This window comes from Cavia porcellus, unplaced genomic scaffold (genome assembly GCF_034190915.1).
Source record: "Cavia porcellus strain 051 isolate PalLab524CR breed Dunkin Hartley unplaced genomic scaffold, mCavPor4.1 scaffold_5, whole genome shotgun sequence".
NCBI lineage: Eukaryota > Metazoa > Chordata > Mammalia > Rodentia > Caviidae > Cavia > Cavia porcellus.
Window position 1 is genome coordinate 51,981,840 of NW_026947488.1, and position 25,837 is coordinate 52,007,676.

At 56.4% G+C, this 25,837-nt stretch overlaps 1 protein-coding gene across 9 annotated transcripts; it reads right to left on the reverse strand.

Moving 5' to 3' along the window:
- Positions 1-147: 147 nt before the first annotated feature.
- Positions 148-25,468, reverse strand: Celsr3 (cadherin EGF LAG seven-pass G-type receptor 3). Of its 9 annotated transcripts, none has more exons than XM_063248819.1 (36): positions 21,716-25,464; positions 19,468-20,118; positions 18,952-19,177; positions 18,666-18,781; positions 18,305-18,393; positions 18,042-18,199; positions 17,277-17,440; positions 16,730-16,855; positions 16,470-16,639; positions 15,895-16,080; positions 15,262-15,378; positions 14,725-14,896; positions 14,450-14,591; positions 14,252-14,372; positions 13,754-13,937; positions 13,330-13,431; positions 13,093-13,107; positions 12,007-12,101; positions 11,588-11,797; positions 11,149-11,344; positions 10,780-10,932; positions 10,337-10,508; positions 9,635-9,802; positions 9,313-9,439; positions 9,020-9,226; positions 8,612-8,786; positions 8,292-8,404; positions 7,803-7,882; positions 7,177-7,300; positions 6,068-6,184; positions 5,831-5,979; positions 5,538-5,647; positions 5,078-5,236; positions 4,353-4,553; positions 2,887-3,772; positions 148-1,763 (listed from the first exon to the last, which is right to left on the reverse strand). In XM_063248819.1, the coding sequence occupies exons 1-36, from the start codon at positions 25,431-25,433 to the stop codon at positions 1,736-1,738; spliced, it is 9,927 nt and encodes a 3,308-aa protein (XP_063104889.1). In that variant the 5' UTR covers positions 25,434-25,464; the 3' UTR covers positions 148-1,735. The 9 variants fall into 9 exon arrangements, with proteins under 9 accessions (XP_063104889.1, XP_023415854.1, XP_013015196.1 ...); XM_023560086.2 differs by having other exon boundaries at positions 7,177-7,303; XM_013159742.3 differs by having other exon boundaries at positions 5,520-5,647; positions 7,177-7,303.
- Between the last annotated feature and the right edge of the window lie 369 nt (positions 25,469-25,837).

Below are 25,837 nucleotides of genomic sequence, written 5' to 3' on the forward strand. Positions count from 1 at the left end.
TTCAGAGTGAGAGGGGAAGCTGGTCCAGATACTCAGTGCAGTGGGCCAAAAATAACTAGAAGTTCTTGAAAGCAGAGGACTCGAATTCCTCCCAAAGGTCGGTCACAGTCACCGACCTTCCACGGCCTCACAGAAAGAAACAACATCCATTTTCTATAGAAGTTTATTCCCAAAACAGAGCGCGGCTTCACGGAACGATTTATACAGACAGGAAAGAAGGGGCATGGGCTGGGCTGGGGTGGGGGGGTGGCCCCAGAGAGAGGCTTCTATAGCATCTAAAAGATAAGAAGGGTGCTCTCCTACCCACAGCCCTTCAGGTTAGGGTCATTCTGGGTAAGGAGAGCTGGAGTCCTAGCTGGTGGGATCTGGCACCAGTCAGTGAAATAGAATTTTTAATCTCCTTGGAAACTGCTTCCCAAAGTCTGCATGGGATACAGGTACCTGCATCCTACACAACCACTGCTCCTAGAGGCAAGAGGACTCACAGGCCTCCTGGGTTTGCTCTTAAACGGGGGACTCAGGGCTGACCTCTGGCCCGGGAGAGCTGGGGTTAGAAACCCCTCAAAACAGCCAGGGCCAGGCTGGATCTGCTAAGCCCCCTTTCCCACTTTTGCTACCTTAAACAAAGGGAAAAAATATGCTCAACTGTAAACAAAGTGTAAAAGTTCAAAGTTTTAAGTTGTAAACAAAGTATAACATTTTAAAATATCTCTACCTGTAAACAAAGTAACAAAAATCTAAAGTCTCCAGTTCCTAACTTCAGAGTAAGGAAAGTAAGAGTTTTGTGAACAGGGTCCTAACAGTCTTTCTTCCCTTAACAAGGGAATAAAGGGGGAGGGGAAGCAGTCATTTCTGCAGCCCAGGTGCCTCGGGCCAGGCAGGATCCTGTAAACACACGGGAGAGTGGTGGCACCTACATTCGGGGTCTTGGATTCTCTTATTTCTGCTCCCTTTGCTCACCCACTTGCCCACCCTTGGGGGAAGTGTCAGGGAATCAAATGGCACCACAGGCTTTCTGCTCAGGCAAGGGCAGGCCAGGGACCCCTGCAGGAGTGTGAGTAGATGCCCGAGCCTCCCCAAGGAAGCCTTGTTCTGTAAACATGACCTCTGCTGCTCTGCCAGCACCCACAGCATCAGTCCCAGGTATAAGGCAGCATGTGGCAGGGACTCCCCATAACACACAGGCATCCACAGGGAGGAGGGGGTGAACAAGCCCCTGTGAGGGATCAGAAGACCCCTGTGTCCAAGATCCACCCACAGTCCCACACTTTCTGCAGGGCATTCGAGAAACCAAAGATCCATTCTGTACTTTGAGCCCTGACAACCTTCAGCTCTACTTAGGGGTGGGGTGGGATAAGGGGGAGCATGTGTCCCACCTGTTGGCTCCACCTTAGTAAGATGAGAGAAAACATCTGCAGCTCTCTCCCTCTGTCCCCTTCTCCCTCCCAGCCCAGCCTCAGACCCTCCCCACACAACAAAAAAGCTGAAAAATAACATAAGCATATTTCTCTGGTTACAAAGATACAAAAGGTATAAAAGTCCTCCCTTTAATCCCCACCCCGGCACCTGTTACATGCATGCTCACAGATGTGCATGGAACCTCCTCGCAGCAGTAGAGAGCCAAGGAGGGCTCCCAGGAAGCAGTTCTGGGCTCCGCCTGTGACTGGTAGCATCTCTTCAGTCAGCCCAAGTCTTCCATTACCCTGCAGCTCCTCCTCATCTGCACTTCTGGCCCTCAGGAGTGACCCTCACTTCTGGGAACTCTGTAGTGTTGAACGTGGAAATCCAAGGTCATCGCCAAGATCACCCTGACTCAGGCGGCTCTGGGCTTCTGCACCAGACCTGGCCTGCTCCACCTCTTAAGACCCCTCATGCCCACTCCAGGGCTCTAAATCTTCCACCCATTCTGGGCCCCAGACTCATCAGCAAGGCTTTGGGCACCTGATGTCTTTTCTCCAGACACTTTTAAACACACCTCAGAGTTTGCCACTATACCCCTTCTATAGATGGAGAAATACAGGTGCAGAGGCTAGTACTCTACCAAAAGCATACAGCTAGTGAGGGGACAGACAGCTCAAACTCAGACCTGTGTGACTGTAGCTTGAACCCCTGCCCAGTCCCCATCCCTCTTCCCACACAGCCAGACCCCAAACCAGGCAGCACAGGGACTCTGTCCCTCACCATTCCACCAGGGCCTTAAACCCTTGCCACTCCTCCCTTCCTTCATTCTCTCAACACTGGGCTTTGCACCGTTCTGCTGGTCCCTTACCCTGCCCCGGAGCCCTCCCACCCTACATACATTTACCCCTCCCAGTCTGACCTAAGCTGTTTCTCCTGCCTGAAATCCAGCTCTCCTATTGGTTTACAAGACCTGGGCAACTCTTGATTCTACCTCCTCCCAAGTCCCAGCATTCCTTCTTAGAGTCCTGTATATGCAGCTACTTACAGGGGTCTGCCTAAGTCAGGCCCCAACTCAGTGCTCCTCCCACAGTGTCCAAGGGCAGGAGCAATGAATGGATTACTCTCAAAGTCAGCTCTTCATCCTGGTATCTCCCAATCACTTAGGCAGACTCCTAAGCATCCCTCCTTGCTCCTGTCTTGCTTTTGCAAATACCCAAGTCTAGCCTTAACTCCTGTCCTGTCTCCCTCACTAGCTCCAGCCTTTTGGAAAGCCATTTATCTCCCCTCCTTGTCTGGGAGGTATGGAAAAGGGAGGTTGGTCCCAGTCACACAGTTGGAAAGTTCCTGCTGGTCACATTTCCCTGCCAGATTTCTGTCTCCAGCCTGGGGTAGCTGACACCTGTCTGCCAATGCCCCTCATCTTGTGGTGGAACTGGAGGTAGGGTATACAGAAGGGTTCCCTAAGTCGATGATGGCCCTGCTTACTCTGAATCCGGTGACAGTTCTGAGATGCTATGAGATGTGGCAGAGCGAGGTGTGGAAGGCCCAAGGGCAGAGGCAGTGGCAGACGGAGTGGCAGTGGTGTGAGGACCCGAGGGTGTGCTTGAGGACTGCACGGAGGACAGGGCTGAGGAGTTAAAAGAGGCAAGGATGGAAGAAAGAATGTCCAGCTGCTCTGTGGAGGGGCCATGGCTGGGGTCACTGGCAGGATCCTCCCTTGCTCTGAGCAGCAGGGGGGGTGGCCCAAGGGCCTCTTGTGAGGGGAGCTGATTAGGTCCCTGGTCCATATGCTCCCGAGAGTTCAAGCTCCTAGACAGAGAGTCCAGGGGCCGGGATGGCAAGAGGGGGTCCCTTGAGAGCTGCCGCTGGGAAGACAGGGGCAGAGGTGGGTGCTGGGGGTCAAGGTCCCGGGTGCGGCGGGCAGGGGGCAGTGTGTTCAGCCACTCTCGTGGTGCCCCTAAGTCCAGCGTGTCCCGAGACCCAAAGCGGCCACTCATGACACCGGGGTAGTCCCGGGGTGGCTGCCTCCGTGGCAGGGTGCTGCCCCGATCTCTGGGCTCTTGGCGGTCTGGTGCAGCATCCAGGCATTCCTGGGACCCTGGCCGGTTCAGGGGGTGCAGAACAGGGGCAGGGAGCTCCTCCAGCTGCTCCCGGCTCAGCTGCCGCCGCAAGAGCACATTCAACTGTTCTCGAGAAGAGTAGCGACTGGCTGGCTGTGAAAGGCTGCCTGTGCCCCCACCAGCGTAGATACGACCATAAGAGGCAGCTGGCACAGCACGGTGACCCAAGGTGGCTGCACGGCACCAAGACAGCTCAGGAGCACCTCGGGTTGGTGGCACCAAAGGGTACTGCAATCGGTTCTTCAGGATGCCTATGGGAGGAACAAAGTGAGGGGCAGGGTGGGGTCAGGGCAGGCAGAACTTCCCTGGGTCTAGGGATGTCCCTACAATGCCTGTCACTGAATTGGGAGTAGAAACCCATCAGGGAGGGGCAGAGGCAGCCCCAGGTATAGGACTGGGGACATATCTCCTGGGGCACCTCCTGCCCGGGTCTTGGGAAGCCAGGCTTGGGTCAAAAGGGCAGGAATCACCAGGGTTGGAAGAGGAACAGTGCACAGGGTCTCTGTGATGAAAGCTAAAGGCAGAAACGCTCATGTTAGTTCAGGGTGACTTCTGGGGTTGCTGTAGAGGGGGGACAGGGACAGGAGTGGCAGATCAGAGCAGACTGGGAATGGGAACGGGGAAGAAGCTGAGGCAGGTGTTATTCTTGGGGTCCCTGTGCTGCAGGCCAGTGCACTAGGAGGGCACTCCTTGGGTCAGGATGGGGACAGGGTAAGGAAGCAGAAACCTCCCAGATTAGAGCCGCAACTCTCAGTTTGGGGTCAGGAAGGCGAGACACCTGGGTCAGCACACAGGCTTCCTGCAGTGTTGACTGATGGTCAGTGCTCGTACCTTTCCTTTGGCACTGGGCACGACCCAAGGAGGTTTCATCCCCACTGGTCAGGGCCAGATCAGGCTGGTTGTTGTTGGCTGCGTCTTTGCTGGTGTCCAGCCCCAGACGCCTTTCAGAGCCCCATGTCTGCAGAGCACAGGGTCCTGCTTCGCACTCCCCCAGAGCTGGCCAGTAGGACAGGAGGTCATTGCCATCCACATCTGTGGAGTCATGTGAGGTTACAGTAGCCTCTGACTTGACACCAGAGCCTGTGACCCTTGTGACCTAGATTCAGAGTCTCCCAACCCTCACAATGCTTCAGATTCTGGCTGCTGTCACTAAGTAAAAGTAGGAACACGAGTGTGTCTCCTCCAAGACCATCCAGGAAGGGATTACTGGACAAGGCCCCAGCCTTAACTATAAGTGAACAGAGACTGGAGATGCAGGAGTGTGATGGCTGATGTTTAGGATGACCAGGATGAACTCCAACCCAAGGAAGCCAAACAGCCAAAGGGAAGAGGACATGTCCCTCTGTAACCTCTCTGACCTCATCACTGTGTTGGCTCAGTCTCTTCCTGGGTCCCCTAAGCACAATGAAGGTTCAAAAGAGTGGGCACATGGGTTCCCAAGGATGACCCCAAAGGTCCCTAATGGAGCCTACAGAGATGGCAGGGTCCTTGCATCAGATCTCAGTGGAACACAAGGTGTCCTTTGGTTACCCTGGGGGTCAGAGGGCACCCATTACCTTTGGGATGAGTGAGGAGCCTTTCACTCTGAGCTGCTCGGCAGAGAGGACGCTGGAAACGCCCTCGTGCGCGGCCATTGTCTTCACTTTCTGAAGATGGAATGGATAGACTTCTCTCCTCCTCCAAGGAGAGGTCACTGTCAGAGTCAGAGTCTGCACCTAGAGTTGGGAAGGTCACAGAGCTTAGAGAGGCAAAGGCCACAGGGATACAGAAAGGGTCTAAAACTGAGGGAAGGGAGGTTGGGTGGGGACCTGGGTGGGGTGTGGAGTGCAAATAGGAGCCAAAGGGCTGGGCTTCTCAGCAGTGGGGGGCTGGGTGGGTAGGTGCCCCTGAGGCAGTGACCTGGAAGGAGCTTGTTCCATTCCAGTTACACACTGCTCCCTATTTGGGGCAAAAGAAAGGGGAACCAGAGAGGGACCCTCTGCCTTCCTCCTCCCTGACCCAGGGCTCCGACTCCACCAGCATCACGATGGAACATGGCCACATCCAGGTCAGTGGGGCCAGCATGAGCCTGGAGACTGTGTTCAGTGTGGTCAGCAGCCGAGCCGTGTCGAACCAGGACATTGTCCCTGAAATACAGAAGTCCCCACCAAAGCGGCTGTGATTGTAACCCTGCGGTACAGGCTGACATGTCTTGGAGTGTACCAGCAGGGCTGTAGGGCCTGAGCTACATGGAGCCAGTCTTAGAGTATGGTGATAGCAAGTCCTGGTGAAGAAGGACTGGACTAAACACGCCACCTGCAACCACTCACCTGAGGTAGCTGCGGCCCCGCTGGCTGTCCTGGTCCTGGGTCCGGCCGGAGCGAGCACTGCTCACAGAGGAGACAGTGGAGGCACCGAGAGTGATGCGAATGAGGCCGCTCTCTTCGAAGAGAGCTGTGTTGTTGTAGGCCCCAGGCCCCTGGGGAAGCCAGCAGGATGGGTCTGTGAGCCTGTGGCCTGGGCATCCCAGGGCCCCGCCCCAGCTCCCTGGCCTTGCAGCCCCTCACCGTCCCAGGGGCTGGTCTTGTCTCCTCAGGGGCTGCCTTCCTGCCCAGACAGGCTGGTGTCCAGGCGGCCCGAGCATCTGCATTCAGGACACAGAAGAGCAGCAGCACTGCCAGGCCCTGTGGATCATCACGGGTCAGTGTGGCATCAGGGAAGATCACTTAGAGATCAGAAGAGGCAGAGAAGGTCAGCATAGGGCCCCTGGGAGTCAGTCAGGGCCCATGGAGGCCCGCAGCCACTGCAGATGAGTGTGAGTCAGTGAGGAGTCCGAGTGGGACAGGAAGGGAGTCAGGAGCCAGGTATGGTGGTGCACACTCAGAATCCCAGCACCCTGACAGGCTGAGACACAGGGTCAGAAATCTGAGCCCATCCTGATCAACTTAGCTACTTGGCAAGATCCTGTCTCAAAATAAAAAATTTAAAAAGGGCTGGGAATCTTTTGTGTGTGTGTCTTTTTGAGACAGGGTTTCGATATATGCAGTTCAGGCTGGCCTTGGGCTCACTTTGTAGCCAAGGCTGGTCTTCAACTTGCAACAATCCTCCTGTCTCAGCCTCCTGAGTGCTAGGATTACAGGAATGTGCCACCATGCCCGGTTAGGGTTGGGAATTTAGCCCAGTATAAAAGAGGCCCTGCCAGGTGTGGTGGTGCATGCCTGTACTTCCAGCACTGGGGAGGCTGAGGCAGGAGGATCACTGCAAGTTCAAGATCAGCCTGGGCTACAAAGTGAGCCTAGGCCAGTCTGAATTGCATAGCAAGACCCTGTCTCAAAAAGACAAAAATAAAATACAATACAATAAAGAGGCCTAGAGCTCAGTCCCTAGTAATGGAAAAAGAAAATAACCAAAGGGGAGTCAGGGAGGTCCAGGCAAGTTAGCAGGGGCAGGAGTGGATGGAGTCAGTGACAGTCTGCAGCTCAGTAAGGAACCAGGAGCCACCAGCACACAGCCCACCGAGACAGGGTCCAGTTGAGAGTCAGCTCCAGGCCTGGGGTCAGCTAAGGCCACTGCCTGGTCTGGAATTAGCAGCCAGCCTGGTAATGCCCTTCACAGGACTGGAACTAGCCACCCCGGGCAGGGACAGAGGGAGCATAGGAAAGGGTGCCAGAGGTACCTGGAGGCCACAGAGTCCAGCGTGGAGGTAGTGGAAGGCCAGGATACTGTGGTTGACGGCCAGCAGGCCAAAGAGCCAGGAGGCACTGACCAGCAGCAGCAGCAGAAAGGAACTGCGAAGGGTCCTGCTGAGAGGACATGGGAGGACACTGGAGGACACACGAGGGTCAGGCAGGGCTCACATAGGGCACATGGGAGGACACAGCTCACATATATGAGAAGGTGGAGGTCTCAGGAAGTCACTAGGGAGATGGGCAGTCACATAAAGACCCAGGAATACACTCAGGAAGCAGAAGAGGACATGGGGAACACAAAGGAGTAGAGAGGCCATGAAAGGACACACAGAAGATAGGCAGGGACACATGGGGCAGGGGGCAAAGTGAGCCACCCAGGCTACAGGAGACTGGGGAAACCTAGGGGACAAGGAGACAGTAGAGCGGGAGTATGTATAGGGCCAGAGTACAGCAAGGACACCAGAGAGGAGCGATGGGCCAGGGCTGAGGTAACTTCATCCCTTCCTCCAGCCTTCTTTAGGGGTGCTCTGGGTGCCCCGGAACACAACTAGGATGGGTCTACCCTCCTGGGAACCCCCCAACCCACATCCCCTCCCCCAGCCAGCAAACTCACAGCACAGGGGTCTTCTTGGCCTCCCTCTGCCCAGTGGAGCAGGACGTGCGGGCAGCAAGGAGAAACATGGTCCCATTCATCTAGACCCATGGCAAATGTGGAGCCGGGTGGGGCAGCACAAGACAGCCAGAGACAGATGGAGACAGAGTCAGAGAGACCAAGGCTATTTAGAGGCAAAAACCAGTGAGGCGTTCTCCTCCCCCACACAACACCCCCACTCCCCTGAAACAGAAGTTTGGAACCACAGGAATAGTCAGAACCAGAGAGTAAAGCAGAGTCACAGAGGTGGGGAAGTAGCTGTAACTCTGACCTGTGCCCCTGTCTCCATACCAGCTGAGCAGCAAGGGGTCACTCTGTGACCAGACAACAGAGGTGGAGGGAGCTCCACAAGCCTGTGGACCTTCAGCGATCACCACCACGATTGCTCCAAGCCTTTCTCTCCCCCACCAGCAGGAAGCACATAGGTAGCACCACGTGGCCAGCACTCACCACTATCACAAGAACAACAGGGCTGGCAAAACTCCAGATGAGGGGATCGTGGATGGAGATCCAGCAGAAGTCAGGGTTCCCGTAGCCCTCGGGGTCCAGGCCAACAGCAAGGCCTTGGGAGAGAAGGGCTAGAGCTACTGAGCCACATGCATGGGGAGCAGCTGGGAGTGAAGGTGAGCAGGCTCCTCCCCAAGCAGATGGCTCAGAAAGTTGAAGGTGGGAGTGGTAAGCAGGAGTAGGGACACAGTCAGGAGTCAGGCCATGGGGTGCACAGAGGGTGGGAATCACAGCCCTGAATGGGCCAGTGAGTGGGGCCTCACCCAGCAGCACAGCAGGGACGCCCCAGCCCAGGGCATGGTAGAAGCGCATGGCACCGCGGTCCACATTGCGCGGCTCAACCTGCATGCGGTACAGGTGCAGGCCCTGCACCAGGAGCCACGCAAAGGTGCTGAGGAAGAAGTAGTGCAGGAGGATGGCGACCACAGTGCACACCAGCTGAAGGCAGGGTAGCAGCGTGTCAGGTCCTTTCCACCTTCACCCCACCTCTGACCCCGCACCAAGCAAACGCTCCCCACCTAACACTTAAACCACATCATCTTACTCCAGCATCCTGCGCCAAACCCTTGCCCAATCTGAGGACCCCTACCCCGGGCCCTGAGCTTTGGTCCAAGACCTTTCCAGGCAAGTGTGGTCATCAGTACAGAGATGGCTCGGCCCTGGCCCTGTACCTGATTGTGGGTCCTGTGAATCCCCAAGAGGAAAAGCAGCTCTGCCACCCCCAGAGTGGCTGCCACATTGGCATGGATCCCACGCACGTTGGACTTGAGGCTGCGCAGACTCAGGAGGACCACTGCCGTCAGTACCAAGGCAGCTACAGACACTGCCATGGCCACATGGGTGAACATGGCCAGCAGTTCCAGGTCGCCCTCCAGCCGCTGTGTAGACAGAGATGGTCAGTGGTGTGTCAGGCATAAGCTTCCTTCAGCCTCACATTTTCTCAGTATAATGAATACAGACATACCTCCCGGGGGGAGGCATCCATCAGGACCCCGAAAGTGCCCGTCCGGCTGCAGCGACACCAAGCATGGGACCCATTCCTGTGCACCAGCTCACAGTCCCGTGCAGTCCACATCCCATGCTGGTCCTCCCTGCAGCCACAGGACAGTTAGCCCCACCTGCCCATGGGGGAGCAGGAGATGGCAGGAGGGGCTACAGGAGCCCGGAGATGGGAAGTATCATTTCTCATGGGTTGAGCTGCATAGCAGCACAGGCTGAGGCCTTGGGGTGAGTGGGGGCTCTCAGTGAGCTTTCCAGAGGCTCAAGGGAACAAAGAGTTTCCTTACGGGCCAGGAGGGTCCCACTGCACACAGATCGCCTTGCTCCGGTTCGCTGTCTGTAGCAGGTGAAACTCAAGGCTGATTGGGGGCTCCAGGACACCGCTTAAGAAGTTATGTCCATGAAACACAGCCACGCTGACCACCGGGGAGTTCATAACAGGGTTCTGGGGCAGCCTGAGGAGACACCCATCTGGATTTGGATGCCGCTGGCCTCCCTAATCTCTGAGAGCCCGCCTGCCTCACCCTGCCTCTGTATCGCTTGCCACAGCTGACCCAGGCCCCGGGGTATCCCGGAGCAGTGCTATTTCTGAGAATGCCCTGAGTCTCTGCTGGTGCCAGAAGGTGCAGCCTCCCTGTCCAGCCTGGGGTCAGAGGCCTGAAGGGCTCCACTGTCTATGACTGCTGACCTCAAACATCCCCTTTCCTACTCCTATCTGACATGCATCAGTTTCTTGGTCTACTGACAAGTCAGTCTGTCTGTATCTGACTCCTGTACCCCTCCGTGTTTAATGGTCCCACCTGTGGTGTAGTGACTGTCAGCCTGCACCTGAGCTACTCTGTACAGTTCCAGAAAGCATTCACTTGGAGTCCGGCTTGCACAGGTTCCCTGGAGCTGTGCACAGCACCTAATCATCTGCCCACCAGGAATGGAGGTGCCAGCTAGACAGAATCTCAGGAGAAGCCCACGAGGGAGGGGCCTGGGAATACCTGGTGCCTCGGCGCTCAGCCTGGAACTGGGCAGGGAGAAGACCCCCCAGGGTGCGATACACAAGGAGAACGACAATGGACAGTGAAGATTCGGGCTGCAGCTCTGGGGGTGCTGGTGGAGGTGATGCACTGGAGGAGGTAGAGTTTTCCATGCTGCTGCCTGTGGGCAGAACTGCCAGGGAGGGGAGGAGCACTGTCAGTGACCTCTGACCCTAAGCACCCACACACCTAGCTCTGGAATCGAGCTTCTCTAAGAACTGAAGAGTAGGGTGAGCAGGGGCCCCAGGAGGGGACACTCAAAGCCTGGGAAGAGGGTCTGGCAAGTAAGGGTATGGTGAGGTGAGGTGCTGGGGGAGAATTGGCAAGAGCGTATCTGGTGTCATATCTGGCTTGGGAGGAACAGGGAGACAGGACCTGACCTGAGGTCACCCAAAGGCTCTCACCTTCAGACAAGGATGGCCGTGGAGACTGGGAAGGCAACAGAACATGAGTGTGAGGATCCCAGGCATCCTGACCCCGAAAAAGATTGCTGTGGTAGCGAGGATAGCGATGGGCTGCTGGGGTGCTGGGGTGCTGCATACGGTCAATACTGAGCACTGCCCCAGGGAAAGAAAAGTGACACCCATCAAGAACCGCTCTCCACACTGGAAGTCCCATTCCCAGCTACCCCCACCCTGCACCCAACTGTCACTGTGCTCACTGCCAGTGCAGTGCCTGAGGGCAGCAGCACAGGCCTCTATAGCAGCAGCATACCCCTGTATCTCCAGGTCCTCCTGCAGCCCCAACCCTGCCCTGGACCACCCATCACGCACTGATATTGGGTGTCACTAGCCCCACAGGGTTCAGGTATGTGAGCTCCATATTTCTTGCAAGTGTAGCTGCATATTCCTCTAGATGCTGCACCAGCCTCGTGCTGCCTGGGGAACCCCCAGGGGCCCGCTGTCCAAGTGCTGCCCACAAGTCCCCTGTCTCTGGAGCAAGTAGTGCAGAGCTGGCCCACAGCAGATTCTGGGAGGATGGAGATAGAATTTTGCTCAGCCCAGAGAGGAACATGCATAAAGGTATAGTGCAGGCAGGAGGGGTCTGGCCAGGTACTCAGAGGGCACCCAACCAGCAAGAGGATAGGGATAGAGGCTACAGGAAATGGAAAAGCCCAGGACTGAGACTGGGAGGGATCTAAGCTGGAGACTCAGGGCTAGGCATAGGGCTGGGAGTCAGGGCCAGGGGCTTGGGCACACTGGCACAGCCTACCTCATTGAAATGGGCATCCTGTGTAGCTGTCAGCCCAAAGCCCTGCTGATGGTTCTCAAACGCCAGCAGGTAGGCCAGCAGGCGGGCAGTGACTCGAACATCTTGACTGAAGTAGTATTCGTTGTGGGCAGTCACCTCCCGCAGCCGCTGGGCCAGCTTTTTGGCCTCCACAGTGTCCAGTGCAGTCTTGTTCTGCTCTAGGCCATCCAGCTGCCAGGACAAAGATGGTAGTAGTTACCTGGTGGCCCCATAGGCCTTTCTCAAAAGCCTTAAAGGGAGAAAGACTTAGCCAGCTTAAAAGGCAATCAGGAAAAGTCTGGTTGTCAGGGTTAGGTATGCTATTTGGGGCCCACAACAGGTGTGGGGATGCTAAGGCCAGCGAAGATTGTGGGTACAGGTCAAGGACTGGGCAGTCTCACCAGCACACTGAGCTCTCGAAAGGTAGGGGAGGTACAGTTGAAAAGGTCAGGTTCCAGCCAACCCTGGTCCTCGTCACAGAGTCGCACAGCAGCACCTAGGAGCAGGCAACCCCTGGTCAGGCCCGGAGCCTGGATACCCCTGCTGATGAGTGACCACAGCATCCTCTCCTATCCCAGGAGAAGCCTGAAGTGAAGGCCGGGTGACAGATGTCCACGGCTATACTCCTGGTTGTGTGTCTGAGCCCAGCCGGCTCTGTGATGATCCATTCTCACCACCAAGCACACACTCAGGAATGAGTGTACAGACACATACACTCACGTCACACATGCCAATGCACACAGCTATACACACAGGGATGCACAGCCACACAACGCCATCTCATTCGCACACAAACACTCTGCTAGACAAGGTCTTCCACAAGTGCTGTGTGGCCCCGAGTAAGGCAGGGGTCAATTCTCACCTAAGTTTTAACTGCCTCAGTTATTATTTTGTTGTCACTGCTCTCTTCTGTCCATGAAGTTGGGACAGAGTTGAAAGAGAATTGATGGCTTTAAGAGAGCTTATAGCCACAAAGAAGAGGGAACTAACTTAAATACAGAACCCCATTCCCTCAAGACAGACTCCCAAACACATGCATAGGCAAGAAAGACACACACATGGGCATGCACACACAGGCATTCTCCGTCAGCCACTGCAAAGACCTCAGGCAGCAGGGAGAGAGGTCTACGGGGCCCATAGGCAGCAGGGCAAGTTAAGGAGTCCTCAGGCAAAGAAGGGTCTTTGTGATCTCAGTCAGTAGGGAGAGGCCTTTGGAAAACTCAGAAAGTAGGGGAAATCTTGCAGGAATCTCAGGAATTGGGGTAAGTTCTGCAGGTTTCAATAAGTATGGAAGGACCACAGGGTGTCAAGCCTCTGAGAAAGGCCTCTGGAGTCCTCAGACAGCTGAAAGGGGCCTCCAGGGACTTTAGGCAGCTGAGAGTCTATTTTAGGGAGGTGTCTGCAGGGACTTCCAGAAGCAGGAGGGATCTGCAAAAGCTCTGGCAATGGAAGGAGGCAATGCACCTGAGCAAACATGTACCCCTTACCTGTACCCCGCAATCCTGCCCAGAAGCCAAGAGAAACAGATGGAGGCTTAATGAGGGTGTAGGGAGAGATAAAGAGACCCAGATCCCCTAGGAGGCAGTGAGGGACCCACAAACACTCCCACTCCCCCTTCGTTACAGGTACAAAGCCACCCAACTTTGGGAAAAGAGGTAGCTCCAGCAGTCAAAAAACTGGTCCCACCCCACCCTCAGTGGTGTCCCTGCACCCCACAGACTCACCTTGGGCCCCCCGGGGACAGGGCACTGTGGCCAAAACACCAAACTTGGTCTGAGGCCACCACACACCAGATTTCAGGGACTTGGGGCAGGCATCGTAGAGCACTAGAGGGAGGGGGGACACTAAGCCAAGTGGCCAGGCAAGTGATGGTGATCTCTGCTGCCCCTGTTACTCACCACAGGCCCCCTGCCTACTGCTCCCTGGCTTGCTGCTCAGAATCTGGCCTGTACTTGGGAGTAACTGTGGAATGCTCTGTGAATAACTGATCCCCTTAAGGAAAAGCCTCCCTAAGCCCTTCCCTCCACCCCAGAAGCAAAGTGTCCCTTCCCAGTGACCATTCAGTGGTTGGCCTTTTTTATTATCCACCAGTCTCACGTTCATTCTATCGAACCAGCCCTTTCGAGAAGTTGGGTGGAGCCTGCTCACCTTGGCAGCCGTTGGCTGTCACCTCTGCAAAGGGACTATCGCAGCTGTTACACTGGCGGCCAAGGGCTCCTGGGCGGCAGGGACACTGCCCGCTGTGAGGTGCACATGAGCGCGAGGTGGAGCCCACGGGGTAGCAGTCACAAGGAAGGCACGAGTCACTGCCCCGTGGTCGGTAGTGGAACTCCTGTTCAAGGATGGGTCAGGGGCCTGAAGTCAGAGGTCAGGATTTAAGGTAAGGGTCTCAGGTGAAGGCTGGGGAGCAGATGGAGTCAAGGAAAAAGGGTAAAGAGAAAGGAGGGAAGGGCCAAAGGAAAGACAGGCCTCAAATAAAGTCAGAGAAGGGGTCAGGGATCAGAGATGAGAGATCACACCTGGGTCACAGGACACAGGTAAGAAGGTAGAGCCCACGTCAGACAGCAGAAATCAGCAGAGACTAGCAAGAGTCATAAATGACATCTGAGGAAGGGTTGAGAGGTTGGGGATCAGGGTCAGGCAAACCTTGCAGTGACATTGCCCATTTGTCTTGTTGCAGTTGGGGTCAAAGCCCTTGTGAACATCACAGTTGCAGGGACCACAGGTTGGGCTCCCCCACCAGCCTCGGGGACACTGCTGATCCATCCTGGACACAAGATGTTGTCTCAGTAACCCTCCCCATGGCAGCAGGTCTTGCCCTCACCTCAGCCTCCAGCTTATTACCTGTGCTCACAGTGGTGTCCAAAATAACCACCCGGGCAGTCACAGGTATAGCCATGGGGGGCTCCAGGCAGGTGCCGGCATGACCCCTGGTTCTGACAAGGGTTCAAGAGACAGGCGTCCACACAGCCTGGGCCATAATAACCTGCAGAATGGGTTGGGAAGTTCAGGGCACTGGTTGAAGAACATAGAGGAGACAGGTACCTGTGCCTGTTCTAGGTCCCCCGACCTTGGTCCCCAGCTCCTGTCCAGAGCTTTCCCACCCTCCTGAGGCCCACCTGGCTGGCAGGTGCAGGTAAAAGTCTGCCAGAGGTCTTGGCAGTCAGCATGGGGTGGGCAGGGCGCAGAGGCACAGGCATTGGTCACGATGCAGCCAGGTTCCACATTCACTCGGTGGCTAGGGGGCAGCAGGGCTGGGGACCCCAAGGGTGCAGAACCAAGCCACACACCCTATGGACACAGCCAGCAAGGGATGAGTCCCATCCTCAAGCCCTGTACATCTGGTGATCCCTGATACACAGTCTCCCCTAAGCCTCCCAAAGTCCTGCATCAGGACCCCCTGCATCGCCTGTGTCCACATATCCCCAATTGAGCCCCCAAAGGACCTAATTGTGTTGTCTTTGGTAGAGATCCCTAATGACCCTTGATGATCTACATTACAATCACCTCCAGTACCACAGCAATCTGTTTCGGATTGCTGAATCGCTGAACTCTCCTCCAGCCCCAACTGCATGCTGCCTTTCAGGTCCCTAGGAGGCTGTCATCTGGCCACTGACTTCAATGTCTCTGTATCCTGTTTCCATGCAGACCCCTACCTGGACACAGCCAACCAAACCCTGAGGAGCCTCTTCCTTACTGCTGAGTGGCAGGCCTCCCACGTGGAGCTGCTTTACCTGCAGGCCATGCAGCTCAGTCCCCACTGCCATGGTGTCCTAGAAGAGGGGCAGTCAACACAGAGAGAAAGGGTGCCCAGGGAACCCTGCCATACCCCAGAGTCAGCACTGGCCCTCTTTAGCCTGTACACACATGCTTTGTCCTCTGTACCAGAGGAATGGGCTGAGAATGAGCTGCCCCAAGTACAGAGCACCTGCTGGGGCATAGGGATGCATAACAGAAAGGCCCCCTCTCCTGGCCCCAGAGCAGACCCTGAAAATCAATAATTTTGACATGGGCTAATTAGGGTTTGGGGCAGAGACCAGAAGGGGCTTTCAGGAGTCAGGCAAAGTCCTGACTACTGAGCTACCTTCAGACCAGGCCAGAAACTTGGGTGATTCCCTGATATGAGGAAGGCCTGCCAGGAACCCACCTGACTGGTGGAGTGGGTTCAGAGCAGGGACAGGAGGAGGGGGTTTAGGAGAACATCAGATATGGCATAGTAGAGGAGTGGAGAGGAGAGGGACCAGAGTAGAAAGCCTGAGAACAGACTATGCTCGGGTCAGAAATCAAACCTGGAAGAGGCTGAAGTCCAGTGAGACCATAAAGACATGGTGGCCCTGCCGGCCACTTGGCTCCTCCTGCAACTCCAGCCGTAGATCATGCCACCGGCCATCACTGACAGTCACTTGGTCGAGCAGGAGGTGGGCAACACGGCTGGAGCCTCTGGTTACTGTCAGTGACAGCAACCCCTGATCTAGCTGTGGGAAGAGATACATAACAGCAGGGTTAGAGCCCCAAACCAGGCTGAGGCTAGGAGATAAGAGCAGAGAGCTCAGAGGTCAAACAGTGGAGTCAAGGTTATATCTGGCACACAGAGCCCTGTGCCAGGGCATACCATGTCAGGGGGCAAAGGTTAGAAGCAGGGATCATAGACAGGTGCAGGTAGCAAGACAGAAAATTTTGCTTGTTCCCTAAACCTGCAGAGGACATAACACTTGGGGGAAAAGTCAAGGTCTAGGGTCCATTATGGTCAGGACACCTAGAGGAAGGATATGGTGTGTAACTAGACCTGAACCCACAGGAGGGCTGCTGTGGGAACCAGGTTGGGAGCTGAAGGTGCTGGGAGGGATTAAAAGGACAGACACACCTGGCAGAGGAGTGTGCTGTGTGGCCCAACCTGCACTTGCATCAGGACCCCCTGCATCGCCCGTGTCCGAAATGCCAGCCCCAGGTAAAATGGCACAGACACAGCCACGTTACTTCCAAAGTTCCAGCTCAGTGTGCCATTGCCACGGAAGTGGTAGGGATCGGCCATAGCTGAGGGGATAAAAGAAGTGGTGTCATAAGCCCCACCAAAAGAACAGGCCTTCTCCTACAGGTTCCTCCTGCCCCATGCTGCCTACTCACTGAGCTGACAGTCTCTGCCACCAAAGCCCACTGGGCAGTCACAGCTGAAGCCACCCCAGCGCTCTGAGCAGAAGCCATTGTTCTTGCATGGACCCGAATCACAAAACTGCAGCTTGGCTTGGCAGCCTAGGAGAGGAAGGCAGATGGGAGATATAGAAATATGACAAGAGGGGCTGGAGATTTAGCTCAGCGGCATAAAGGCCTGCCTTGCAAGCAGGCAGTCGTGAGTTTGATCCCTGGTACCGATAAAAACGAAAAAAAAAAAAAAAAAAAAAAAAAGAAAGAAAGAAAGGAAGGAAGGAAGAAAGAAATATGACAAGGGAGGTGGGGCATGCGTGCTGGGCAGGATATTTTGAGTCCAGAGGAACTGAAAGATGACAGGACACCAGCCTCTTGTTGTCTTGGGGAACAGGTTGGTAGGAGTAAGACCCTAAAGGCTGGGTTATACTATGCCACTTGCCATCAAAAGACCAGGTTAAGGTTCAGATATGGAGCCCCATGTGGCCCTCCACCCCTCCCTCTGAGCTAGTAGGAACTTCAGGCCTACCCGCTAAGGTGCCATTGTTTGCAACAAAGGCCGCCATGTCGACTCGGCGGCCATCAATGTGCAGATCTCGCATACAGCCGATGAAGTCCTTGTGGGACACAGGGAAGTTCTCTGGGAGGTTGGGGACACCTCCCAGAAGCAGAGGGCCCGTCAGGTCTAGGGACCTGCGGGTCAAAGGCCTAGGTCATTGATGGGACTGGGACCAAAGTAGGGTTGCTCCTGGGGGCCACAAGAAGCAGGAAGTAGGATTCAGAGGGAAGGGTGACTAGGGGGAGAAACAGGCTAGCCTAGGGGAGCAGTTAGAGCCTTACTGCAATTGTGAGGCTACAAAGGAGATTGTGATGGGCAAGTGGTCAGGGAAAGATGGGGGATCTAGTGTCGAGGACTCTGAAGAAGCGAGGCATTTGGGTAGCTGGAGTAGGGGTGAAGAAGTGGGGCTAGAAGGGGAAATGGCAGGCTTGGAGCTCTGGAGGCTGAGCATGACAATAATGGAGATGGTGGCAATGCATGGTATCAGATGCTTGGGTGAGGGACAGAGATCTTGGAGGACTGGGTGCCTGAGATGTATGTGCAGCAGCAGGGGTTTGAGGTAGAATACAGAACTGGGACTAAGTGAGAAGGCTTCCAGGACGTTCTAGGGAAGAGGGCAATCTGGTGGTCTGGAGACAGGCTGAGGAGTTTGGCAGGCTGGGCTGAGGATGGGCCATGTGAAAGATTGGGGTAGGCTCTGGTAACACAACACAGGGGTGGGCGTGGGGGCCTCACTTCTTGGAGCTCGTTTGCACACCAGCAGCTGCACATGAATAGTTGCCAATCTCAGCACCAAACTGCAGAGCCACAGCCACATTGCAGTCATCCACACTCAACACAGCCACCTTGTCCTTGGAGGGGCCCTGAGCACCCCCTAGGGCATCTGTCCGGGGCTAAAGACCCAAACATACTTGTCAATAATGTCCCTAGGGTACCCCTGAATATCAGAACTTAGAATTCCAGTTCTCACCCCTACACCATGATAGGGTGGCACGCACCTTGTTGTAGTATTTCAAATGCACGGTATGCCACTGCCCATCACTCAAGCCCCCTGGAACGGTGGGCCTGACCACTGTGTTGGACTCGCCTGTGGGGGATATGCACATGGGGTGCTGCGTGGAGCTGTTTAGTCATCCCACCCCTCCAAGGGCCATCCCAGAGGCTCAGGTGACCATATTGGCTGGGCCAGAGTGCCCTTGAACAGACAGGAGAGACTCACACCCGGAGAGACAGATCTTTCCATAGGGCAAGGCCACGCAGCTGCCACCTGCTCAGCACCCAGGTGTGTGCTCTGGGAGGTAGACTGCCCCATGCACAATGCACCCATATCCTGTCACATACACCACCGGGAGCACCCACCAGTGGAATATGTGAGCTGCACTTGGCCAGCCACTAGCTCGAGGGCCAGAAAATCATGCTTCTCATTCAGGCGTCCATTGTAGAAAAGTAGCCCGCTGGGTTGCATGGTCGCAAACCTGGGTGGAAGGGGAGCAGCGTGTCAGGACCCCAGCTCACTCCCACCGAGCCGGCCCCTCCAAGCTGGGGTGGGAGAGGGGGACAGCGACAGGAGAGCGGGCCATGTCCTCTGGAGACAGTCAAGAACCTAATAGGGTTACACTGGGAGGAATGCAGGACGGGCACCTACGAGAGGGACAGCGTGAGGTGGAAGCGCTGCCGCAGGCCCCTGAACATGACGAATGAGCTGGGTGGGAAGGAGCGGGCCGCCACCTCGCAGCGAGGGCCCTCGAAGGCACCGCCCGCAGGGCACTGGCAGCGGAAGCCACCGTGGGGCGCATCGGTGCAGGTACCGCCATTGCGGCAGATGCCAGGCACGCAGCGTCCGGCCTCCGTGTCCAGCTCGCAGTCCTCTCCTGCGGGACAGAGAGGTCAGGGCTGCCCCGCGGGACCCGCCGCCGCGCACAGGCCCAGCGCCCGTGGGTCTGCCAGACCCTGCCCCCGCCGCGTCCACAACCGCCATCAAGCCCCGCCCCTGCCTCCTCCAGCTTAGGAAGACTTGATTTTCTGTAACCTGCGAGCGGATTTCCCTGGCCTGGGCTCTGCGGCTTCGGGTCTGCCCGCACCTCCGCCTCCACTAGCCCCTGCAGCCGAAAAGGTGGCTCCCGCTCCCCACTCGTGATGCGCCCCGGCGCGCCCGACTCACCGGTGAAGCGCGGGCGGCAGACGCAGGTGTAGCCGCCCTCGCGTCTTGCGCAGGCGCCGCCGTTCCTGCAGGGGTTGGAGTAGCAGAGGTCCAGCTCGGTCTCACAGAAGTCGCCGGTGAAGCCGGGAGGGCAGCGGCAGCGCAAGCCTGCGATGGGCTGGATGGGCCGGAAGAGAGTGGAGGCCGAGGCCAGGAAGGGCGCTGAGGAATCGAAGCGCAGCACCGACACACACTTCATGTAGTTCTCGCAGGGCTCGCGCAGGCAAACGTTGTCGTCGAAGGGCAGCACGTCCAGCAGCGAGCGGGCCGCCAGCGCGGCGCGGCGCACGTACAGCTGCTCCTGCAGCTCCTCGGAGCTGAACCAGGGTGCGGTAGCCCCAGCACCCGCGCCCCGCGGGGCCAGCGCAGAGAAACTGACGTTGAGCACAGTGCCCCCCACGTCCGTGTCGTTCTGGATGTTGAAGATGAAGACGTCCTCGGTTGGTGTGGCGAGCACGGCAGCCACGCCTTCAAGAAAATGGCCCAGCAGCGGGGACAGGAACCGCTCCTGCCACATGTTCTCCAGGCGCACAGTCAGGCTGTTGGCGAGCAGCTCCTCCGTGATGATGATCACTCGCAGCACACACTGTGCTGTCACGCTGTGCAGGCCATCTGCAGATAGGAGCAGGGGCAGCCGTCAGCAGGGGCTAGCAGCTGCCTCTCCTGGGACACAAAAGGGCTGGGGACAGTGACTGCTCAGTTCCCCTGCATCTGTGAGTTCACAGGTTGGCCCCCAGAACATAATTGAGTGTAGGGCTAGCAAACACCACCTATGGCCCCAGCTTCCTCCTCCATCCCCAACATAAAGAGGGCACTGGATCAATGATCAACCAGCCCCTGGCAAAACCCATCGGTCAGCATGTCACAGCACACAAGAAGGTCCCCGCATTCTCAATCACCCACACTTCCCCTAGTTATGTTCAGCAGTTACCCCCACTCAGGACACAGGCTATGGCCACCAGCTACCCATTCCTAGCCACCTCCTTCATACACAGTCAACATCCCCTCCAAGAAACAAGGGATCACCCACACCATCTCTGGTGAGAAGACTGCTCTGTGGTGGCACTATAAGGGGTCGTGACTCTGCGAACACTCAAAGTCCATTCCCCACAACCCTGGGTCAGCAAGCACCAGTAGGATTTTGGACCTGGCAATACTCTTACACACTTCCACACGTGTGCTAGCACACACACACCATACTGGGGATTTAACCCAGGGCTTTGCACTGAGCTGTATCTCTAGCTCTTTGCTGCATTTTATTTTTTATGTTGAGAAAGGTCTCATAAAGACACTAAATTGCCCAACTGGGTTTGAACTTGTGATCTTGCCTTAGACTCCCAGAGTGCTAGGATTAGAGACATTTGCCATTATACCTAAACTATCAGCATTCTTGAGTTAGCAAGCTGCCCACTACCCTAGATCTGAGACCTATGGTTTCTGTGTTCACTCCCAGAGATGAAGGTGAGGTACTTAACTGCCTTGTTCACCTTTTCTCTTAGCACACTGGGTGTGCAATAAAGACTGGTTGTTGAGTGAATTTAGAATAAATGAAGGTTGTGTATTCTCTGGCCCTGCCAGGAAACCTAGCTTCAGAACTGAGGGATGAGCATCCCTAAGAATCAACCTTTAGGATCTCCAGAAGTGAGACATCAGGAGCCTTTTCTACCTGTACCCTCCTTCTAGGGAAGGGTTTGTGAAAACCTGAGATAGTGGAAGCAGGCAAGAAACAAGTGGGCCTCTGGACATTTTCCCAAAGAGCAAGGCCTTGGACAGACCTTTAAGCTGCTGTTCCTGACCACTAAACTGCTGGCCTTTTTTTTCTGCTCAGATGAGGTGAGGACCCAAAGTAACCCTTCATCTAGCCAAGTCCATGTTATAAACTAATACACTCTGACTTTCCCTGGGATATTCAGTGTTACACGGAGACCTTCACTGCCCATTATGGGGAGGGGAGCTGTCTCTAGGCTAGCAGGTGCTTGTTTATAGATACTTTATTGATGCCACAGAACCTTGGGGGTCCTGTGGAGATTGTCCAAGAACCTAAACAGGGTCCCTAACAAGTCTATGGTAATTTTGTGGGGCACAGGAACTCGACACTCAGAGATTCTCAGAAGGCTAGGAAATCACTCTGGTTTGAGATGCCTTGTAGAGTCCCGGAGGCCCTGACAAGCTAGGGTCACTGGGTCACTTGCCTACTCATGTCCCTCACCTGTGACAGTCACCAGCATGGAGGCCACTAAAGGGCGGTTGTTGTCTAGCTTTCGACTAAGTCGCAGCTCTCCACTGGTCTGGTTGACCACCAGCAGCTGCAATTCATTGCCACGCTCAAAGGAATAGAAGAGGTGGTCGGAGACATCAGGGTCATAGGCTGGGATGCGCCCAATAGTGCCTGAGGGAAAGGTATCTGAACGGTTGGATACATAGTTATTGAAGAGGATCTGGAAGTTGTTGAGCACTGGACTGTTGTCATTCTGGTCAACTAGGCGGACATGCACAGTGGCCCGACTGACCAGAGGGGCAGAAGTGGCCTGCACCACAATCACATATTCCTGGCGAGCCTCATAGTCTAGATCAATGAGTGCTGTCAGCTCTCCTGAGAAGATGTCCATCTGAAACAGCTCAGGGATGTTCCCTTCCACAATCTGGTACATGATATGGGCATTAGGGCCTTCATCAGGGTCCACTGCAGTGATCTGGGCCACCACCGAGCCCACAATGCTGTTCTCCTTTACCCTTACTTCAAACTCCTCAGCAGGGAAGACAGGTGCATTGTCATTCACATCTTGCACTATCACCTGGATACTGACTGGTGTCCGCAGTGGAGGCACACCACGATCCACTGCGTAGGCAGTCAGCTCATACACTGGCACTGCCTCCCTGTCCAGCCGCCTCACGGTCCGGACTATACCAGAGGTGGGTTCAATGGTAAAATCTCCATCCCCATCTTCTCCATTCTGGAATGTGTACTGGACCCGGCCATTGGCATGAGCATCCCGGTCAGTGGCTGAGATCTGCAGGACGCTAGTGAAAGGTGGCGCATCCTCAGAGACCAACCCTGTATAATGAGAGGTCACAAACTGTGGAGCATTGTCATTCACATCATTGACCATCACCTCTACATAAGTGGTATCTGCTTTCTGTGGGATGCCATTGTCCCGTGCAGTAATGGCTAGCGTGTAGGTCACCTGGTCCTCATAGTCCAGTGGAGCCTGTAGGGTAATAGCCCCGGAATCTGCATCAATACGGAACTGAGGCAGGTTGTCCTCCAGAAGATAGGTGATGCGAGCGTTTTCACCTACATCATCATCAGAGGCACTGATGACCACTACAGTGCTACCCACTGGCCGATCTTCATTCATGCTGACTGAATAGTGAGCACTTTGAAAGACAGGCCGGTGAGTATTGGCATCTGTGATGTTGATGTGCACGTAACAGTGATCATGAAGGGCGCGATCAGATGCAGTAAGCACCAGTTTGAAGTAACGTTCCTGCTTGTAATCCAGTGGCAGAGCCAGTGTCACCAGACCCACACCTCCTTGGGTGCTGATGGCAAATCGATTTCGGGTATTGCCACCTGTGATCTGGTAGCTGATGGCATTGTTGGCATCACGGTCTACAGCAGTCACACTGACCACACTGGTGCCCACAGCTGCATCTTCATTCAACCGAAGGTGATACTCTTTCGTGGTAAATTCAGGCCGATTGTCATTAACATCTAGCACAGTCACTGTGACACTAGCTGAGGCAGAGAGTGGGGGAGAGCCATAATCTCGGGCCTCTACACCGAAGAAATAGTGTTCCACAGACTCACGGTCCAGGGAACCACTCACAGAGACCCAGCCAGTGGCACTGTTTATCACAAAGGGTGTATCAGGTGCCACACCAGTTAGCGAGTACTCTAACCTGGCATTCTCCCCATGGTCTGCATCCACTGCCTGAATGTGGATGACTGAGTGGCCCAGGGGTGCATTTTCCAGAACAGAGACCTGGAAGGGTGTGCTGACAAAGATAGGAGTATGGTCATTGATATCTACCACCTGAATGCTGGCCAGGCCAGTGTTGTTGGACAAGGGGGGGCGGCCTGCATCCTGCGCCCGGATTCGTAAGACATATTCTCTCTCTGCCTCGAAGTCCAGAGGTGCCACTACCTGTATCTCACCCGTGAGGCTGTCGATGGCAAAGTGGCCACGGCTGTTGCCACTGATGATGTTGTAGTGTACCAAACCATTGGCATCCTTATCTTGGTCTGTGGCCGTGACACGCAGTACCACTGTGTGGGGGCGCACGTCTTCACGCACCTGCGCCACGTAGCGCTTCTCACTGAATTGGGGCGCATTGTCATTCTCATCCAACACAGTAATATGTACACGCACGGTGGCTGAGCGTGGCCCGGGTTCCTGACCCTGGTCACTGGCCTCCACCACCAGCTCGTAGCTTTCCATGTGTTCACGATCCACACGGCCACTGGTGCTGATGAGGCCAGAGCGTGGATCAATCTCAAAAGCAGCAGCAGCTGCCTTCCGAGTAGCTGGCGGCCCCACAAAGCGGTAGTGCAGGTTGGCGTTGAGAGGTGCATCGCCATCCGTGGCACGCAGTTGCAGGATGGGATAGCCCTCTTCCACGTTCTCACGAAGGGTCTCCCGGTACTGCGCCTGCTCAAACACCGGTGAGTGGTCATTGCGGTCAGCCACTGTGACAGCTACCATAGTAGTGGCCGAGAGGCGCGGCAAGCCGTGGTCCTGTGCGGTCACACGCAGGTAGTGGCGTTCCATACTTTCGCGGTCCAGGGCGGCGGCTGTGCGGATCAGGCCGCTGTGCGGATCGATACTAAACAGCTCCAGTGAGCGGCTGTTCATGAGCGCCGCCAGGGAATAGACCAAACGCCCGGCTTCACCTGAGTCCGGGTCCTGTGCTACGACGCGCAGCACCGTGGTGCCTGCCGCCTCATTCTCAGGCACCAGAGTCTGGTAGTTGTACTGCGGGAACTGCGGGTGCCGGTTTGCGGCGCGGCGGGAGCGTGCTCGGTTCGCGGAGGCTGCTCTCCAGGCTTCAGGGTTGGCCTGCAGCATGGGCTGCCCAGGCGGCCGCGGCCCGGGACGCTGTGGAAGGAAGCCGCGGTGGAAGACACTGCCGGGGCGCATGCGTCCAGGAGCTGTCCGCGATTCGCTGAGTGCTGAACCCGGCTTTGGAGCTGTCCTCACTTTTCGTGGTGCTGAATCTAAACTACGGCAAGACCCCCCAACCCCAGGAAGACAGTCCCGCCGAGGAAACGTCCTGTCCTCTGGGGCTGTAGCCGCTCTCTCGCCCAGACTTCTGCGCCCCGGTGCCCACAATTCCCCACAGCAGCGCATGGTGCCCACTCTTTTGCGGGCACTTCTCCTAGCGTGACACTGGAAGGACACTGGCTGGGAACCACCGTACTGAGCCAAAAGGTCCGAAGGAAGGGGCAGCGTGTTCCTCAGACCTGGGGGTCCTAGGGACAGAGCCTCTGGCGACAGATCGCCTCTTCGGAAAGTCCTCGTTTCTCCACCGGAGAACTCTGGGCATAATAGAGACCCTAGGCCCTGCCCTGTCTCTCTCTGGAGCCTGCCCGATGCCTGCACCTCTAGATCTGAGTCTGGCCGCTCTAGGGGTCCCCGCCCGACCCAGGCGCGCTGCTGTTCCCCTCGGAGCCCTGTGACGACGGGCTTCCCATCTCGTAGACCAGGTCTCTCCTCCCTGGACTCCGGCGGCTGGGGACAAAGGGCTAAGGCTCTGCCGCCGATCTGCACCCTCCGCCCCGCAGCAGCAGGTACTCCCGGGTCCCAGCCTTGGTCCTTGCCGCCCCCCAGCTCCTCCTGGCTAAGGGGGAACAAAGAGAGGAGAAGCACCACGAGCAGCGGGGTCGGCGGTCCCCCGAGACCCCAACACAGCAGCCGTCTCGCCATCGCCCCCCGCCTCTGCGCACGGCCTGCACCGCCCCCCGCCCCGGCATGCGCCTCGGGCCCGCCCCGCCGCCCCGGCCCCCTCCCAGGCCCCCGCCCCGGGCCCCCGCCCCTCGGCCTGTCCCTCCGCGCCGCCGCCTGCCCCTGGGCACCATCTACTCCGCGGCCGGAACCCTTCCAGCATACGACCCCGGCTCCTGCCGCCCCCACCACAGCATCCCCGCCGCCGCTGCCGCCTCCCGTCGCTCCAACATGGCTCCCAGCCGCCCGGATAGTTCGCTCCACCTCCGCCCAGACGCCCCAAACCCGGTAGTACAGCCCGCCGCGCATGGCAGCTCGGGCGACCGAAGCCGTTGCCGCCATCTTTATTTAGGACACGCGGCGGGCTGCTGGCGAGTGGGGCTGGA

Bases quoted from the DNA above. Each gene is read 5' to 3' on its own strand.
- Celsr3 (XM_063248815.1), bottom strand. From the start codon at position 25,433: ATGGCGAGACGGCTGCTGTGTTGGGGTCTCGGGGGACCGCCGACCCCG. The intron at 14,897-15,261 runs GTAGGGGTCTGC...CTGTGTCCATAG, and splicing joins GTTTGGTTGGCTGTGTCCAG to GGTGTGTGGCTTGGTTCTGC. The intron at 9,440-9,634 runs GTAAGGAAACTC...CTGTGGCTGCAG, and splicing joins CAGTGGGACCCTCCTGGCCC to GGAGGACCAGCATGGGATGT.